Here is a 19,341-nt window from a genome sequence, read left to right on the forward strand (position 1 = left end):
AAAAGTCGGGGGTCGTCTTATACGCTGGGTAGAGAATCTGTGGTCGAGTATATCTCAAACTATATTTTAACTGGAAAAGTTTGGGATCGTCTTATATGCCCAGTCGTCTTATACGCCGGAAAGTACGGTATTTTATCCTATCCAGTTCCACAGCTTTGGCTTCTGTTCATTATGTTGCTAATTACATTTATGTAATTGTATTTCTAAAAGTGGAAATGGGAAAAAATAGTTATGGGTTGAAAACTTTCCACCCCATTGTTGTAAAGTACTTATACTTTTTTTTACCTAGTACAGATGCCTCTTTTGCCTCTTTCTATTTACACCACTGAAGAGATGTCAGAGATCTGTCAATGCGTATCATCATGTGCTAGAGCAGCTACTGTATCGTTAAACAGACAGAGCTATAAGTTATGAGCAACACATTTTTCTGCCAGGTATACTTGTTTCTAGTGGTGAACAGTCAATAATTTGGAGTAAAAGCAGGGAAATACAATGTGATAAGAGATCATATACATGTGGGTCCTAATCTTGACACACCAGTGCCATTTGCAGATCCATGTTGTATGCAGTCACTATGGAAACTGATGCAGGTGCTGGATAAAAAGTGATTTAGGAGTAGGCAGAGGCCATAATTGAGTGGACATAGTATATAGTATATGTATTGTATATTGGAATACCTGGGAGGCAGTGCTGTAGGACTGCTTGTAGGTTGATGAAAGACACATTTTTATCATGAAAAGCTGCCAATATTCCAAACAAAATAAAATCAAAAAATCCTTCCAGTAGCACCTTAGAGACCAACTAAGTTTGTTCTTGGTATGAGCTTTCGTGTGCATGCACACTTCTTCAGATGCACACGAAAGCTCATACCAAGAACAAACTTAGTTGGTCTCTAAGATGCTACTGGAAGGAATTTTTTATTTTATTTTGTTTTGACTATGGCAGAACAACACCGCTACCTACCAGTAACTGCCAATATTCCAAATTGCTTAGAATTCTTTCACAGAGACTCTTAATTGGGACTTGTGTGTAGTCTAAACCTCTAGAAAGTTAGTGTCGTTTGTTCAAAATTGAGGTTATGACTTGAAAATAAAGGGCCTTGTCTGAGCCTGTAGGATGTTCTGGATTTTATATTCTCTATTTGGTTACAGGTGCTAGAAATAACTTTAAAAAGAGAAAGGGGGAATAAGGTGGTTCTGAAGCTTCTCTGATGAATAGAAGTGCTCTAGGTTCACACACAACTTTTTTTTAAATTGTGGTGAAGTTATACAAACATGAAATGTGAACTGTACAGAACTTCATAGTGTACCTGCTAAAGCTGAATTTAATATTTGCATTTAGATGTGTAGGTGTTTGGCAAAATATATTAAATGAAACAAATCAATGACCTACTGGTATTATAGTTGTTTCATTTTGGTTTTTAGATGAAAACTGGGATGATCAGCTACTTGGATTTGAGCCTTGCAATGAAAACCTCATAACAGGCTGCAATATAATCAATGGAAAATGCGAATGTGATACTATTAGGACCTGTAGTAATCCCTTTGAGTTTCCAAGCCGGGATACTTGCCTGTCAGCTTTAAAAAGAATTGAAGGTAAGTCTGTATTCACTAGTACTTGATTTGTAATTATTTTTGGCACATCACCTTAAAGGCCTAATATGTAATTTTTTATTCTGTATCCCATGCTTGTTGAAAGGAGATGTTAGAGCAATAGTGTTGGCAAATGAGATGTTTCTGGTTTTGTGATTTTGAATATAATGATTTAAAGTTTTTTCTGTTGTGGTACGTGAATAATGAGTATTGGATATTTTGCTTGGTTGTGTATCCTGAATAAAGGTGACTTTTATTGTGGGGAAAAGGCAAATTGATCGGAGTTTACTTACTAGTGTCTATTGTAATTACACATATGTTCCTTGTTGCCTCTGGAAAACTTCCCTTTCCCAATCCAAGGATATTTCAAGCCTGTGAAAAGAGATGATCCACACAATTGCATTCTGCCCAAGGCGTGGCCTGATTTGTTTTCTGCTGCAGTGCATGTTGAGACTGTTGTAAAGTACACATGGGCTTTTTTAGACAGGTGGAGCAAACTTGTGTTCTTTTTTCTGCTGTAGAGGTATCTTGATTTTCATAGCTCTGTGCACAATACCCAAAACATCCCAAATGTGGTAGGGAAACAAACAGCACCCTGGAAAGTGTAGGCTTTTTGATTTTTAAAGTTCTGAATCAAATATGTTCTGTTGTCAGAGCAGTTGACAAGTTGAGATTGATGTTTAATACTCTAATTTTTCTCAGGTTTGTGAAAGATTATACATTTATTTGCTTTGCTCTGTCTTTCCTGCTTGGTTAAAATATGTTAGTAGCATAAGCTGTCCAATGCAGCTTTAATTGTCTAGTGTTAAATGGCATATTGTCTACGTGAATATAATCATATAGCTAGAGAGACCAGGAATTTTTTACTAGTGTCCATATAGAAAAATAATTACTTGTTCTGCTTAGGAAATGAATATATACACATGATATTGTCAGGTAGAAAAAAATGCCATATATGTGAAATTGCCATTGAAATATTCTGCTATCAGCCATGGGAACTTACTGTGTATATGTGGATTGTTCCTTGAAATAGCAGCTTTATTTGTGTTGTGTAAAATTAGAATTGGGAGCTGTTGTCTTGGTGTTGCTTCCTTACTAAAACTGTTCCACAATAAAGGAGAGTACTTGGGATTGTGACAACTAAAGTATAGCCTAGAGCAGTGGTTCCCAATTTGCTAAGTACCGTGGACAACCTGTTTTTCAAAGACCAGACTATGAACCCCCTACTTTTGAAAATTCTGATATCTCTGTGGTAGTTTTTGTTATGTGAATGGTGCCACGGACCCCCTGGATGGGTTATGTGGACCTCCTAGGGTCCATGGACCATCAGTTGGGAAACACTGATCTAGATTATTATTGTTACTTTAAAGATGTCCCAAGTATTTTAAGCAGTTCACAACTGTTAAGCCATGTGTATGTTCTTTAGTATTTCTTCATTTTTCAAAGGCAGTAGTATCTGTCCATATAATAGAAAAGGAATGACAGGGTAGAATTTAACTTACCTTAAATGTGCTAAGAGAACGGTTTCCCACTGCAACTTTGTTGGTGGGCAGACTACTGGTGTGTAATTTCCAGATCATTTATGGTAGGTAAGAGAGCAGAGTGTCCTTGTACTCAGGTACCAACAGATAGAAGCTTGTATTATTTTAAAAAAGTATTTTAAAAAGGGTTATTTAATAGTTAACTATTGAAGGTGGTCGTAGTTAAGAGAGTGGAGGAAGAAGTGATATTGCCAAAGAAGTTGTGCTGTGACTGCTTCAGTTTTCAAGATAAAGTGTAGTGAGAATTGAAAAGGTGACCAGAGTTGTACCTTACCTTTCTTTATGCTGTTGCTTAAAACACAGGGAGGAGGCATGTTAATAATAATAATAATAATAATAATAATATAATTTTAATATCCTGCCCTTCATCAAATGGTCCTAGATAGGTTACCAAATATAATTAAAATAACTATAGTGTACAATTAAAATCTTAAAATAAAACAATGAAAACAACCAATATTAAATAACAAATAGTGTGGTGCAAAGTAATGTAGGATGTATTCTCTAGTGTGAAACAAGAAAATATTAAAAAGAGAACTCTTCTCAGCCTCAGCAAGTCTTTACAAGGCAGAGTTCACTGGAAGTGGAAGTGTACAAAAATAATGTGCTAAATCATGGCTCCAGTGTCAGTCAGACTGATTTTAACCCAGAAATCCTCTTCTGGGGTTACCTGGAGTTCAAAGGTTCAGAAATGGCAACAAGTCAGCAGCTCCAGAATGTAGACCAGAGTCTACTATGTGCAAAACAGGTTGTACTGAATCAGAACTGCACTGAATCAAATCTAATTACATTGGAGTGCAGCCCATGGTAGGATAAATTAATTAGATTAGACTATGCTAGGTGCAAAAGAGAATTTGAAATGCAGCCACACTAGAGCTCTTGATGCAACCAGAAATCAGTTTTGTACCTAGCAGAGTCTAATCTAATTAAACCCTACCATCTGCCACACACCATTTTAAGATTGTTATAAAATGCAGATTTTAATGCTTTCTTTATACCAGTCCTTTCCTTCCCCTGCCATGTTTTACCTACCACCCAGCAGTTACAGACACTTTCATATTGAGTAAGAAAAATAAGTACAGCCTCATTAATCTTGGAGTGGGAGTATGGAAGATGGTGCAGTTTGGAGTGTCTGGTTTGTGTGGACACTTGATTGAGAAAAAGGAAGGTAGAATTTGAACCAGACTAATGTGAACTGAGATCATTTAGGAAGATAGGGTGGAGAATTACTCTTTCCATCAGCAGGATACATCATGGGGGGTAGGAGTGTTGGCTGCTGCTTTTAATAGCTTTTTCAGCCTTACCCTCCTGAATCAGACTGATTAGTCCATAGCAGTCTGAATATCCAGCTTGGAAAAGGTATTTATCTATCTACACACAGGAAGTCAGGATAACACTTCATGGATCTGATAAAGTAGACTATAGTCCATAAAAGCTAACAAATTTGTTAATTTTCTAAGGATTGTCAATTCTTTTAAGTGTGTTCAAAAAGTCTTTGGCCAAACACTGGTACCTGATACATCCAGGTCTATATCCCAGAAATGTTTAAGTCAGATTTAACATGTGGAAGACAGTTTGTTCACATCTGGCAGTTCAAATCTAGAGTTCACTAGGAATTAAAACAGCTTTTGGGAGCCTTTACAATATACTATTTACCGGTACATTCCTGTAGCAGAATAACTCTAAAACTGGTTGAACAGGTATTTTAACATTTGCCTGTTAAATGAAGATTTTGTGGAATTTTTTCCCCAAATACTTCTAAAGTTCCTAGCTGTCAGGTTTAAATTTGTGATGACATGTAGATGAATTCTCTGAAAGTTTTTGGAATATTTGTGGTCAAAGAGCTAGTTATAACATTTAACCCAAGGAAAAAGGCACTCTTTTCTCCTCTTATAAATTGGATTGTTCTTGTGACTGAACAACTGTTTGGCTTGCATAAGCATACATACATGGACATTATATAAATTTCCAATGAGGAATGCAGTCCTTTCTATTACCGTATTTCTTCTTACAGTTTTTATATATTTCAGTCCTCCTTAATTATAGCATACTTAACATATAAGTTACTTGGTTGTGTTGTCTGACATTTTGGGTGTTGCAGAATTGCCTAAGGTCAAATGCAATTTATTTAACACTAGAAAGTGTTGTGTTATTTCCTTAGGAATGCTTAAAAACTGCATGTAGAAAGTCCCAGGTTCAGTCCTTGGCAATTCCAGGTAGAGCTGGGGAAAACTCTGCTGTAGACAACACTGAGTTTGAGTTATGAAAATGCCATGGTACATAAGTTTTTAATGACTGCATGTGGCCCTGAAGAGCTAGAGCATGGCCTTGGAAACCATTTAGAGCTTTAAAAGTCAATATAACTTAAAACTGGGCCAGAAAACTGGCAACAAGTATTGCTGGTTGTATCTTCCATCCACTTGGCTCTTGCCATTACCCAGACAGAGACATTTTGCAACATTATAAATTCTTGAACTGTTTTTAAAGGCAGCCCCATGGAAAGCACCTTACAATAGTCAATTATGAATGTCACCAGAGCATGGGTAACTGAAGCATGTTCCATCTGTTGAGATAGAGTCACACTTGGTGTACCAACCTCAGCTGTTAAAAGGCACTCCTGGAACATTTGCTACCTGAACTCTTTCATTTAGTTCTGAGCCCTGCAGAACTCCCAAACTGTGTACATGTCCTTCGGGGGGAATGCAGGCCTGCCTGAGGCTCATTGCAGATTTCCATGCTGGGCATTTGGTTACCTCACACATATTACCTCCATCTTGTCCAGATTAAGCTTCACCCTCATCTAGCCATCTGTGTTCCATGCACAGTGGCCCTGAATGTTCCTGAAAATCTCACACTTTGTGTAATTTCAGTTTTGGCAGCATGTTCTGGCACTCCTATCCTAAACCAAGAGCTTACAAAAATGCTGCGTTGTAATTCAGTTCTATCCTTCAATTGCAGTTTGTTTAGAATAGCTTGGGCCAGCAAATTGTGACCAGACTGGCTAGTATGCCTTTAAAATGAACACAAATATTATCCTATCCTGCACGCTGTTCTGTATGTTCTCTTTGTTCTGTGCTGCTACTTTTGTCAGCCTTAGTTCTGTATACTGTATTCTGTTTGCGCTCCTGTTGCAGGGGGAGATAAAAACATTTGGAGCCTCAAATATTTATGTAATTTGAAAAAGAAAATGAAAGGATTATTGTGAGTTTAGAAGTGATGCTGTGGATAAATAATGGACTTTATTCTATCAGAGAACTAAAAACTCATTATTAGCTGCCTTAAAAGCACTGAGACTTAAACTTAACGGTTGTAAGAAATAATACATTCTGTAGACTTGATACCAGTATTGAAGATAGAAGTATATTCCTTTGGCAGTGTTTGTGACAATTTCAATCAATAGCTCAGTACAGTAACGTCTTGCTCTATTGAACCATATCATGTTAACTATGAAACAGATGCTCTCCAAGAGTATATGTTCTATCATTAGCAGCTTTAAATCCAATGGCAGTAGCTATTTATTTATTTATTTTTACTTATCTTACCTAAATTAAAAGTTCAGATTAATGAGAAACATTCTTAAGAATGCAGTTATTAATAATCGACTATATACTTGCCTTGAAATAAAACACTTGACACTTACAGTGTCAAAATTGTAATGATAGTTTTTTTGAAGAATTGGACTTCAAACAGATTTTGCTAATCATGCTGCACATGGGCATTCATGGTTCTGGAAAACCAAAGAAAATATTCACCCAGGGCTTACGAATACAGGCTGTCGGATGTTCTCTTTGACCTTTGGCTGGAGGATATAGTTGCAAAGGAAATGCTTAACATTCTGGCATCTGGGGTTGAGTCTTCATGTTACTTGGCACAGTTATTTAAGCTGGTTTTTACTTCCTCTATTCAATGGCAGCTAAGCCAGATGTTTTGCAAAAAGTAGATACAGCAAATTGGCCAAAAGCAATATGTTTGTGTCTTTGGTCTACACTAAGTATAATTAAATAACTTATTACAGGAGAATAGCTTGAGAGAAATTTGGCTTTCTGCAGTTAAGAAATTAAACTTGAAAGTAACATGATTACTACATTCAATTCCACAAAAACTTCAGCAGCATGTTTAAAGCAATATTATTTCTTAATTAGCAGCAGCACAGTGCCCAATATCGCAATAGTGAGCAAGCTTTTGAATTCCCCAGGACTCTTAAAAAGGCAGGATGTTAAAACTGTGTTAGTGTTTAACCAGAAGTAGTGTAGTGGTGGTTCCCCATGTCTGCATCCTGGAATTCAGGATGAGTTTAGCACATATTTATATGATCCTTTTTGTGCTTCTGTGGAGTTGGATTTTCTCCTTATGGGGCAACATGGCTACCTTTTGCTTTTTGTGTACCTTGAAGAATATTTAGCCATTCAAAAGTATGATCCTAAAATGGAGGAAGCGAATTTTATACCATCTAAAAATGGTACCTCAAACCACTACAGAGAACTTTGGCATAGGTTTGTGTGTGTAAAAAGATAGTTTTAATGCATTGCTCAAATGTGTGAATATTTGCAAGAGAGGCAAAAACTAATACAGTGGTACCTCTGGTTGCGAACAGGATCCATTCCGGAGCCCTGTTCGCAACTGTTTCCCGGGATATCTTCAACAATTGAATGGTTTTCATCCACATGAGTTGTAAGAACCAAATACTGTACTTTCCAAATGCTGAATTTTAGTAACTTAAACAGGATTTATTTAGGATATTTTAAACCTGCTTATATACTCCAATTCACAGCACAAGACACTAATTATAAAGCTGTCTGAAAAGGCAAGTTGTAACTACTCACTTGACAGGGCAAGCTCCTAGATTTAACACAGTGTTGGAGAGCTTATTCTGAATGCATGTTAGTATGGTAGCCACTGTCTAACAGGTGGTGGTACTGCAAAAAGGTTTTCATATTCAGAGCTTAAAAGTCAGGAACATATGGAATAAGAATTGTCTCAGGTACATGGGGTCATGTTGTAAATGGCATTAAAGGTAAATACCATCACTTTGACTTCAGTTGAAAAGCAAATCTGTGATTAGAGGAGTTCTTAAAGAACAGGTTTTATTTGCTTACTGCAGTTAACTAAAAAGAACGATAAAATATATTCCATATGGTTACTAAAATAGGCAGTAGAAGGAATATATCACTTTTGCAACAATTAGTAAAAATGAAAATAGATCCAGTTTATCTACTGGTCCTACTCTTAACCTCTGGGACTTGTTTTGCTTTTACTTTCCTGATTGCTGCCAAAGCAAGCCCTATGTGCAGTACTACATGGCACAAAGACCATTACCAGACTCCCTTGGCATAGCTCTCTTTGTTAAGCTTGCCCTTTTAGTTAGCTTTGTCAGCCTATTAAATTGTTCTCTTTAAATCAATTGGGGGAAAGTGTGCATTCCTATCATGCTGTTGGTTCTAGAAACAAAAAAAATCATGTGGAAAATAGACTTGTTGAATATATGTTACCATATTTTTGCCAGTTATAATAAGAGAAAGGCGGGGGAAACTGTTTATAGGCACAGAAACTGACTATTAAAGTGAGCATATGGCAGTTGTCATAGTACAGGGTTGTGCTGGGTTCTTCAATTTTTCTACCTTCTCGAATCTTAAATTTTAGCAACAGCATCTCTTCAGAGTAGTGCAACCAGAGCTATGAAAACACAACTTCTATCTCCACTATTTCGTGGAGAGTTTCTCATACAGTTAATCAAGATTTATCTTTTGATTAGTGGATGATAATTTCTTAGCTTTTCAGAGCTGCTAAAATAATGTTAAAGTTTTGATCTCCCCTACTATTGATTAAAGGGAAAAAAATGCATAAGGCCAAACAACATATTGCTATGTCTATTTTGTCCCTGAAGCTATTACCATTTCCCAAGCTTAGGAAGATACAAAAATGCAGACTAGGAATGCTTAGAGTTGGTTGGTTGGCATCCACCAGTCTCAGGAGACAATGGAGGAGTGTGCCCTTTCAGGTGAAGTCAAACTGTTGGAAGATTAGTGTCTGCCGTGGCTGTAGAGACCAATGTGGGGGAGACATGTTTTGTTGCAGCTGGGGCCAGTGACAGTGTCTTCTGTGCTGCGTCAGATCCACTATGGTGTTTCTTTTTTCTGCATTTCTCCCAGTGATCATTCCAAATATTAATTTATACCACCTGTGATATTGGAGGTAGTAACAGTCATCAGTGAAAGGTGTATGTAGTCTATCTGGAGTTCATGGGAGTTGAATAATATCAAGGGCCATAGTTTCTCCACCTCTGATGTAGATAGTTGACATGTTCAAACGTTAATATTTTGCTTGACAGCAGATGCATATGAGGGGAAGACATTCAGATTTGTTTAGTTATCATTTGCCAAGAATTGACAGATGAACTATCTGTTGTATAAAATATTAATAAGAACAATTGTGCTGTAGTGTTCTCTTAAGTTATTTACTTTGCAGAGCACTGAACAGAGATCTGGACTGTTAATGCATGGAATGAATTCCAGTTATACCCTTGTACCCCAACCTATATGTTAATGACTAGAAATCTGCTGCCTGACTGCACAATCCCATGCATGTCTTCTCAGAAGCACGCACTACTGAGTTCAGTGGGACGTATTCCCCAGTAATGTATACTACTGCAGCCTAAAGCTAATTAAAGGCTGCCTGGGCTGCATTCCAAATGTAGATTTCAGCAGTGCTGACTTTTACTGGTTTTTGTTTGATCCTTTCAGTGGGAGCGGTGAATGCTTGCTTGTTTACTTGCCAAACCTAAGCTTTATACTGTAACATAAAATGTATTTAAAAGTATTATCTATCTTTGGATATATCTAATATTGTTCATAAATATACTCAGATTCTGAATATGGAGCAACAAACTGCTGTGCTCTGAGGTACCATATATATATATATATATATATATATATATATATATATATATATATATATATATATATATATATATATATATAAAATCAATTGAGGAAAACTGGGAACAGGAGGGAAACTTGAAACTGAAGCACATAAATATTACAGTAAATAATGGAAAGTATTATTACTTTGGTTGGCATAGCTGTCATAAGGTCTAGGGAAGTATGGAGTGGCACATATCCTCTGCAATGTTAGAAATCTGCCAGGCGCTTTATGCAACTGGCACGGGTCCAGTTGCGACAGCGTGGAGATCTCTGGTTGCCAGGTTGGCGACTGACATCTCCATCTGGTTGACCTCTCCAGCTTTCTTAAGCAGGTAAGCAGAAGAGCTTATTTATTGCATTTATATCCCACCTTTTTCTCCAAGGAGTACATAGTTCACCCCCCACCTCAGTTAATCCATACAACAACCCAGTGATGTAGGTTAAGAGACTGTGGCTGGGCCAAGGTCACCCAGTAAGCTTCATGACTGAGTGTGGATTTGAACTCTGATCTCCCAGGTCCTAGTCGTGTGACACTCTTAATAACAAATTCCATTGTGGAAAGAATAGTGCCTAGACCATAACCTAGAAAAAAGTGCACCAAGAACTCTGGCCAGTAAATTTCAATGGTGGGAATAAATCCTACTCACAAGTCTAAAGTCAAACAAAAGTATGTATTCTGAAAAGAATTACAAACTTAAACAAAGAATACAAATTTAAACAAAGATTACAGCTTCAAAACTCACAATAGTATATGTGGCACAATAATTTGTTACAGTATATGGATACAATAGTTTTTAAATAACAACAAATTCATATAAGCCGTTTCATGTATTGAGCCGAAGTTAAGAGTCGAGTCTGGGTCGAAAACCAGGACAGGGCCCTGTTTCGATGTGGATGCCTTTGTCAGCTATTTTTTATGGGTCGTGTTAATTTGTAGTACTCGTATGAATATATCTTGTAATTTCTAGGTGTGAATTGATCCATGTGTATCTTAAGCTTTTCTGTGCGTTTTTAATCTTGGCTTAGACCGTAACCTAGACTTAAGGCTCCACTTGGCAATTAGCTTCTTTATCTGAGTTTATCACTGGGTTTGTCTCCTGCTACAAATCTAGGCTGAATTGCACCATACTCCAGGAAGCTGTCTAGCCTAGCATCTAGTGGATCCATGCCTTGCTCAGCTTAGCCCCAGAATGTCCCATTTCAGAGCCTTCCATTGGCTATTGTGGGAACACCACTAGTTGTAGCTTCTTACCTGCCCATACTTTCTGTGATGTGCATGGATCTTTGGCAGCAGAGTCCTCCACTAGTAAAGGCTATGGCAGAAAAAGATTAAAAATTTTATCTCATCCCATTCCTCCTGACCAATCCTGCCAATAGGTCACCTCAGGACTCATGATAGTCCTAGTTGTTATCTGCATTGGATTTGAAATTGTGTAGATATAGATATAGATACAGATACACACACATGAATTGTAAAATCGTTTTGAGATTCTTCATAAGAAGTGATTCATATACAAATAAAATAATAATGCAGGGTGGGGACTTCAGGATCAGGGACTGAAAGCAGCCCTCTAACCCTTTCTATCTCATACTCAGGATTCTCTGCATGCACAGCCCTCACTGGCACTGCTAGACATCCTCCTCTAGTAATTTTACTTGGCTGGAATGTGTCCTTGAACTGTGATAATACTTGGGTGGAGGAATGGACAGTGCGTATCTGGCCACACCCACCACTAGTATATGGCACAAAGGAATGTGGCCCTCTGGCATAAATAAGTTTCCCATGCCTAGTACAAGGACTTAGGTTTCTAGATGACTTTTCAAAAGCGTAGTTGTCTGAAGCCGAAGTACAAGTATGACTATACACACTGGTATGGATTTACAGGTTTATTGTTAATATGGACTGCAGCATTCTTTGATTTGTACCCATTAGGGAGCATATCAAGAAGTATATAGAATTGATTCTAAGCATCTCCCTTCTTGCTCATTTCTTATTTCCAAAACCAATGTTGAATGTGTGAGCAGATATTAGTGACTGATTTATATTTGGTACCTCAGGTAAAAAAAAAATCTATTAAGACTTCTGAATGCTTTCCCTAAGTATAAGAATAATGTTAATGTGGGGTAGGGGACAATCCAAAGTCATTTACTGTTCATTTTTGCTGAGGAGAGCTAGAGAATAATAATTTACTATTTATTATTATTTATTAAATTTGTATATCACCTATCATCTGACAATCACAGGGTGGTTCGCAATAGAAAAATAAAAAATGGGAATACAGAATGCATAACCCCCCCCCAAAAAAAACCAATACCCCCCTCTGAATAGCTCTTTCCCTGTTTTCTTGTACACCAGCATCACCTGCATCAGGAATGGTGTAGGTAAAAAGTGTGATGTGTGTGAGTCCTTGTGCCAGATTTCTGCAACCAGAAGCTGGGATCTCCATAAACAGTAACTATTCCTAGATCAAGACCAACACATGTATTGTAGTTCTTATCAGATGATTAGACTTTGTGAAAGGTAGCAGCACTACCACCTGTTCAGGGGATAAGGGACCAAATACAATTGCCTGTCTCTCCATCAACAGTAAATCAGTACAGTACTTTCTGTCAGATCAACAGACAAATGTAGAAAGTGTATGCAGAAGTGTGCTCTCTCTGTCTCGCTCTCTCTTTATATGTGTGTGTATCTTGGTTGGCACCAAAACTTCTGACAACTTACCTTGTTTCCGTTAAGTTTCTTCAGTGACTTGTCATTCTTTATATTTGATAGTTCCAGGATTTTTAAAGAAATCCTATTCCTACAGATCTTCCTCTTTTTTTAATAGAGAGCAACAACAACAACAACAACAACAACAACCAATCAGTTGTAGTCTGAAAGAGTATACACTTGCATATCTGCTTGCTCCAGTGCTCCAGTCATGTTCTTAAACTATATTCTCTGTAGGCTTTGCACAGATGGCATTTTACTCTCAATAGATTGTATATAGTTGTGGCGATCACCCAAATTTAGGATTGGCACAGAAGGAGTTAAAAGGATTAACCAGTAAAAGCCTTTAGGGGGCGGAGTTATGTGGGCTATATAAACCCCTCCCGGGGAAGGAAGGGGGTTCTTTAGTTCTTTAGTCTTTGGTCTTGAGTCTTTTGGGCTTGTCTTTAGGCTTGTCGTTTGTCTTTATCCAGGGGGCTTGTTGTGGGTATTGGGAGGTTGGAAGAAGGGTGGCAAGGGAAGGAGTAGGAACAGGGGTGGGAGAAATCGTTGTTAACAAGAACACAACCAAGAAAGTACTGTTTATTCAGAAACCACATGCTTATGTACTAAACTTCAAATAAAACAGTTTTGTTCCAATATTCTCCTTGACTGAACTGAGTGAAGTAAATACCAGACAGACTGGTTGGTGGCAGCGGTTAATTAATAAAGTGGTGAGTGCAGGTATCAACGGACCGTTAAACGTCTGGGGGACCTGTGCAGGTTGAGCGAACCGCCACAATAGTACAAAGGAGATAAGTCAAAATTGTTGTTATGACTTATATATGGAGTCTCCAAAGTGATGCGCAGGCACACCACACCAACGTCAGACAATCCCCATGCTCGTCAAGGCTTCCTGGCCCTTCAGATTATTAATACTTTTATTTGAGATTTTTTTTGTTGAATTGTTGTTGTTGTTATTGTTCAGTCGTTCAGTCGTGTCCGACTCTTCGTGACCCCATGGACCAGAGCACGCCAGGCACGCCTATCCTTCACTGCCTCTCGCAGTTTGGCCAAACTCATGTTAGTAGCTTCAAGAACACTGTCCAACCATCTCATCCTCTGTTGTCCCCTTCTCCTCTTTCCCAACATCAGGGTCTTTTCTAGGGAGTCTTCTCATGAGGTGGCCAAAGTACTGGAGAGTTGTCTTCTTTTTCGGTTTATGTTCATTTGTTTTTGGGTGTATGTAGATGTTTTTTAGGCTGAGGTTTGACCATCACTGGTTTTTCTCCTGTTGAGGGGCATTTCGTGATGCCCACAAAAGCTTCTTGGATGTCCTAATGTGCTTCCAAGACCCCTGATTCTATTCAGTTCTTTCCTAACATTTTATTTACAGCACATTACTTTTATTATTATTTTTCAGTTGAGCTTTCTAAAATGAAACAACATTGCATATTCTGGTTACTGTTAGTACTATATGAAACCCGTTGGTCAGAATTCCATGGACTTGCCATCCATAAAGGTATCTTGCATTAGAAATGTTACTTACAAGATTATTTTTTTAAAAACAACAACCCCCTACTGGTATTTTATAAAGAGAACTGATATAAATGAAGAGAGTGCTGTTGCCCTTAGGTGCTGATAGCAGACTTCTCATATGCATTTGGTTGGCCACTCTGAGAACAGGATGCTGAACTAGATAGACCACTGGTTTCATCCTGTAGGTCTATTCTTATTTTATGTTAAATCTTGTAAGTAATGTTCATTTCAAGTTTTATAAACTCAAAGCAGATTACTTTATGCTACTAACTAGAAAATGTTTATTACTGAGAAACAGCAACATTTAGTTTTATTTCTGATAATATGACTGGTCTCTTCCTATTCTTCAACAGATAAAGCCTCCAAGTGATGCATGAAATATTAATAAAGCTGGGACCCAGAACCTTTATAAAGTTCTAAAATATTAGTAACTCTCTACAGAACATAGGAGTCTCTTAATAAGAACCAACCCAATAGTTTTGTACTTTGGCATATCTCTAGTTTTGCTTCAGAGCATGTAACTGAATTCCCAGACTTGGTTGAAGCAATATATTGCAGTTCATCTTCAAGCATTTGAGGGGGTGTATGTTATGATATTTTCTTTCTCTAGATTATACAATTAGACTTTTTTCAGGTGGAGAAATAGGTAGGTAAAAGAATCATAATCTGAAGTGTCGTCTGTGCAGTAAAATTAGATGTCGGGTTTTAAGTGGAGCACTAAAACCTACCATAGTGTGATTTTTAAAAAATACAGTTTTGGTTACAACATGTTAAAAGAATATTCTGTGCATGTTAAAATGTACATCTTAAAACAGATTCCTAGATAACAATTGCAGTGTGTTAAACTTTCTCTTTCACTGTAGCTGGCAAGTGATTGTATTTTCAGATAGGAAATGCTGTGACTCTTCTTTCTGCTGCTCATTTGTAACCTTTTCAATTTTATGCAGTCCTTGGGTAGTGGTTTGGCTTTCAGTGATTTCACAGATGAGTTCTTTGATTCTTTTAATAAACACTGGGCAAACCTAATTTAGGCTAGAGAAGTGTATGAATAGTGCAAAATGTTATATATTACTATAGTGAACATGCTTTCCTCTTTTTTCCAAACTGTGCAACATTTTCTTGGTAAGCTCAGCTCTCCAAAGAAACATTTAATTATGTCTTTCTATCACCTTTGTGGGACCCAGGTGGCGCTGTGGGTTAAACCACAGAGCCTAGGGCTTGCTGATCAGAAGGTCGGCGGTTCGAATCCCTGCCACGGGGTGAGCTCCCGTTGCTTGGTCCCAGCTCCTGCCCACCTAGCAGTTCGAAAGCACGTCAAAGTGCAAGTAGATAAATAGGGACCGCTCCAGCGGGGAGGTAAACGGCGTTTCCGTGTGCTGCTCTGGTTCGGCAGAAGCGGCTTAGTCATGCTGGCCACATGACCCGGAAGCTGTCTGTGGACAAACGCCGGCTCCCTCGGCCTATAGAGCGAGATGAGCGCCGCAACCCCAGAGTCGGACACGACTGGACCTGATGGTCAGGGGTCCCTTTACCTTTACCTTTATCACCTTTGTAGTACGTACTTAACCTCCCGAAGAAGAGCTTTAAATGAGGTGGAAGCGGGCAAGGTGGTACCTTGTGATGTTCTTGATTGACAATTCTTTTGCTTCCTGGTAGGTGGAGCCATTACGCTTAGTATAAGGACTCAGTTGTAGGCTGAAGGAAGAGGAAGACTACTGTTAAAAGAACTGCTGGTAAGTTTGCTTTTCATTTGTACTGATCACACAAAAGATAATGTGAAGGCTTTGCTGCATGTCAGATTGAAGACTGCTCAGTAAGGCCTTCCAGGAATCAAGGCATACAGTAGGAAATCTAGAATGGTTTGATCTGATGAACATATTGATGCACTGAAATATTTTGTAGGAAAACACTTGGTATGTTCTTAGGGAAGCACGTGGTGAGGCAGCAAGGCTTATGTGGAACACTTGCATTTTAAATGTAGGTAGAATAATTTGACTATATACTTTACTATTTACTTTTACCTTGAACATTATGAGTACTAAAATCTTAACCAAGTAAGTCTATCAAAGCTCATGTACATACACACAAAATTATATTGTATATTTAAAGTATATTTGCAGGAACAGTGTCTGTGGCAGGTGAAAGATCCAAATACAGCTTTCTGTGTTGTATGACGTAGTACAGAAACTCATGAACATGGTGTTCTATACTAAAAATAGACTGTATTGAGATCACAAGAGACTCTACACCCAACATTGTTGCATATTTATTTTATTTTCCTTATTTTAAGAATTTATAAACAGTTCTGTATAGAATATCTTAAGTGGTAAACAGGAGTATATAAAAATGCATAAAATAAAACCAGTCAAACAAAATTACAAAGCATAATAAAAATCCTTCTTTATAGATCTTTCTGACTGTAAACTAAAAAGGATAGTTCAAATAAGGAAGGCACTAGGTGCCTAAAGTGCAGGAAATGCTACCAGACTGAGTAGGCACCTCTCTAATAGTCCATGGGATAGAGTTCCATAATGCTGATTCACGCACACTGAAGGCCCCACACATTGAATGTGTGGCATCACCAGAAAGGCCTAATCAGCTGAGTACAGAGACCAGATGAGGATATGGAGCAAGGCAATCTCCAAGAAACCTGGTCCTGAGTTGTTTAGGGATTTATGAACTGCAAGTGCTTCATATTAAGTGTGTGATACAGTTTTCTCAGGCACTCGGTGTAGCTCTTTGCATCGTCTGATAATGCTATCTTTTCTGATTTATCAGACATGTTTCTTGCTCAAACTAAGATGTAATATGATGTGAGAGGCAAATCTTATCTCTGATGACTTAAATCAACTATGAACTGTGGATGCAATCTGGCTTTATGAGTTTTGTTTGAAACAGACTCTATGCTTTCTCCCTAATATATTTGTTTAGCTGCTACAGTATAAATAAGTTTATAGTCTTGGCATTGTAACTCTTGAGAGAGATGTCTTTTAACGTAGTAACATTAGTGAATTTTGTGTGTGTGTGTTTGTACTCTTGGTGTTTAAATTGATTGAATCTTACCTAAAAGGAATCGTAAGATGAGGAAGACAAAGATAGTATACAGTCATCTAAGCTTGTAAGAATAAGTGGAAGTTTTCTATATTAGCTTTTTTTGTTTTGCAAATACTTAGCTAATAGCTTTAACTGGACACTTTAGTAGGCTAGAACTAGAGAGTTGTATTACTAATCATGACTGTAATGCAGTTTCCACTCCATTTTCATAAAATTTCATAGTGCAAGTCTTGGGGAACACAATATTAACAATAGGATACTTTCCAAGTACAGTATCTAAAAGATGATGTGCTAGTGTACTGGAGTAAATACTGGGTTACGTTGTTAAAATTAGAAAAGCATAACATTTGTATGCCCAGGCGTATTAAGACGACTGGGCGTATAAGATGACCCCCAACTTTTCCAGTTAAAATATAGAGTTTGAGATATATTCGACTGCAGATTCTCCACCCGGCGTATAAGATGACCCCCGACTTTTGAGAAGATTTTCCTGGATTAAAAAGTAGTCTTATACGCCAGGATATACAGCAATGGTCTAAAACCAGGATGCAAAAGTTTCCCCAGTACTGTAATCCTGATAGCTCTAATATTTCTGTGCACATTTCACAAAAGCCTGGTGTAAAATAAACAAGTAAACTACCAAACAAACGTGGTTTCATTAAAATTTATTGTTTATTGAAGTAGTGAGTAACTACTTGAAGGAGTCCCAGTGATGACAAATCACTTAGTAAGAGAGTAGTGACATCTGTAAAATCAATGTCCAGTTTTCAAGCTACTAATGTTGGACACATTTTATGAAAATCTGCTAATGCCCAGATACAGTGGTGCCCTGCTAGACGAAAATAATTCGTTCTGCGAGTATTTTTGTCTAGCGGGTTTTTCGTCTAGTGAAGCGGCAATGCAAACCGCGGTTTTCGCTAGACGAAAAAAAATTCGTCTTGCGAGGCAGCCCCATAGACAAATTCGTCTAGCAGGGCACCACTGTACTACCTTTTCTGTAAGCTTTTCTGTCAGTGGCTGTGGCTGTCCATACTTAATTTGTAACCAAATGCCAGAAAATACTATATCCTATGCTTACTACATCCCTCTCTAACATTTCAGAGGATTTTCAATTTAGGACCTTCCAACCAGTTTTGAGCCATCTCCTAACCCTCCAGAATGGATCTGTGGGATACGTAGGAACAGAGGGGGGCAGGGAGAGAGCTGGAAGCCGTGTTACACTAGTGGGAGCCATTGTGCTGGGTTCTGCTAATGCTGGGTAGTTGAATCTAGCCCTATGTCTGTACTTCATATAAACAACTTCTGATTAGCCTTTTTCATGGTCAAATTTTGGGAAATAAATCAAAATTTCGGAGCCCTGTATAGCAGTCCCTCGGGGTTTCTCATCCTTGTTCCTTGCACTTCTCTTCTTATTTTCTTACTTTCTATGATTTCTAATTTTAACAAAAAGTTATAAATACTGTGAAAGTCTTGAAGGTTTCAGATTTTAAAAAAGTCACATTGTGCTGCAGTGGGTGTCCTTTGTATCAGAAATGAATGAGGATGAGTAGAGGGGACATTGATCTACCAGTTGGACTTTTGGATAAACTGGATATATTATGCATTATCAGATAATGAAAAGTGATATAAACAAAAATAAATAAATTTCTACCACTAAACAAATAATGTGATCTGATAGGGTTCTTCCTTGGATCATTAATCTTTGTGTTTTGTTTTTGTTTTTGGTGGTTTTTTGGAAGAATACTTTTTTAAAGAGAAATGTATGCAGATGGGCCTAGGATGTGTTTAGATTTCAGCTTTATTATGGCTGATGTAGTTCTGTGGCAGGAATATTGGTGAGGGTGTTCATAGTAAAATGTACCAACTATGCTGATATTGTCTACATCTGTATGGGCTACTAGTGGTTACTACAGGGCTTCATTGAGCCCCTGTGTAGTTTAAGGTTTCAGGCATGCTGAATCAATAGTTTTCATGATAAAAAAATGGTTAACCCATTCTTGCCTAAA

At 37.8% G+C, this 19,341-nt stretch overlaps 1 protein-coding gene across 3 annotated transcripts in view; it reads left to right on the forward strand.

Moving 5' to 3' along the window:
• CRIM1 (cysteine rich transmembrane BMP regulator 1) overlaps positions 1–19,341 on the forward strand; it is a 142,956-nt gene that overhangs the window by 16,168 nt on the left and 107,447 nt on the right. For 2 of the 3 annotated variants that reach the window (XM_033144428.1, XM_033144430.1), the window contains exon 3: positions 1,425–1,595. The exons of the other annotated variant lie outside the window; for it this stretch is intronic. In XM_033144428.1, the coding sequence (XP_033000319.1) occupies positions 1,425–1,595 (171 nt within the window). The remainder of the gene's footprint in view (positions 1–1,424; positions 1,596–19,341) is intronic. 3 annotated transcript variants of the gene reach the window in all.

This window comes from Lacerta agilis, chromosome 3 (assembly GCF_009819535.1).
Source record: "Lacerta agilis isolate rLacAgi1 chromosome 3, rLacAgi1.pri, whole genome shotgun sequence".
Taxonomy (NCBI): Eukaryota; Metazoa; Chordata; class Lepidosauria; order Squamata; family Lacertidae; genus Lacerta; species Lacerta agilis.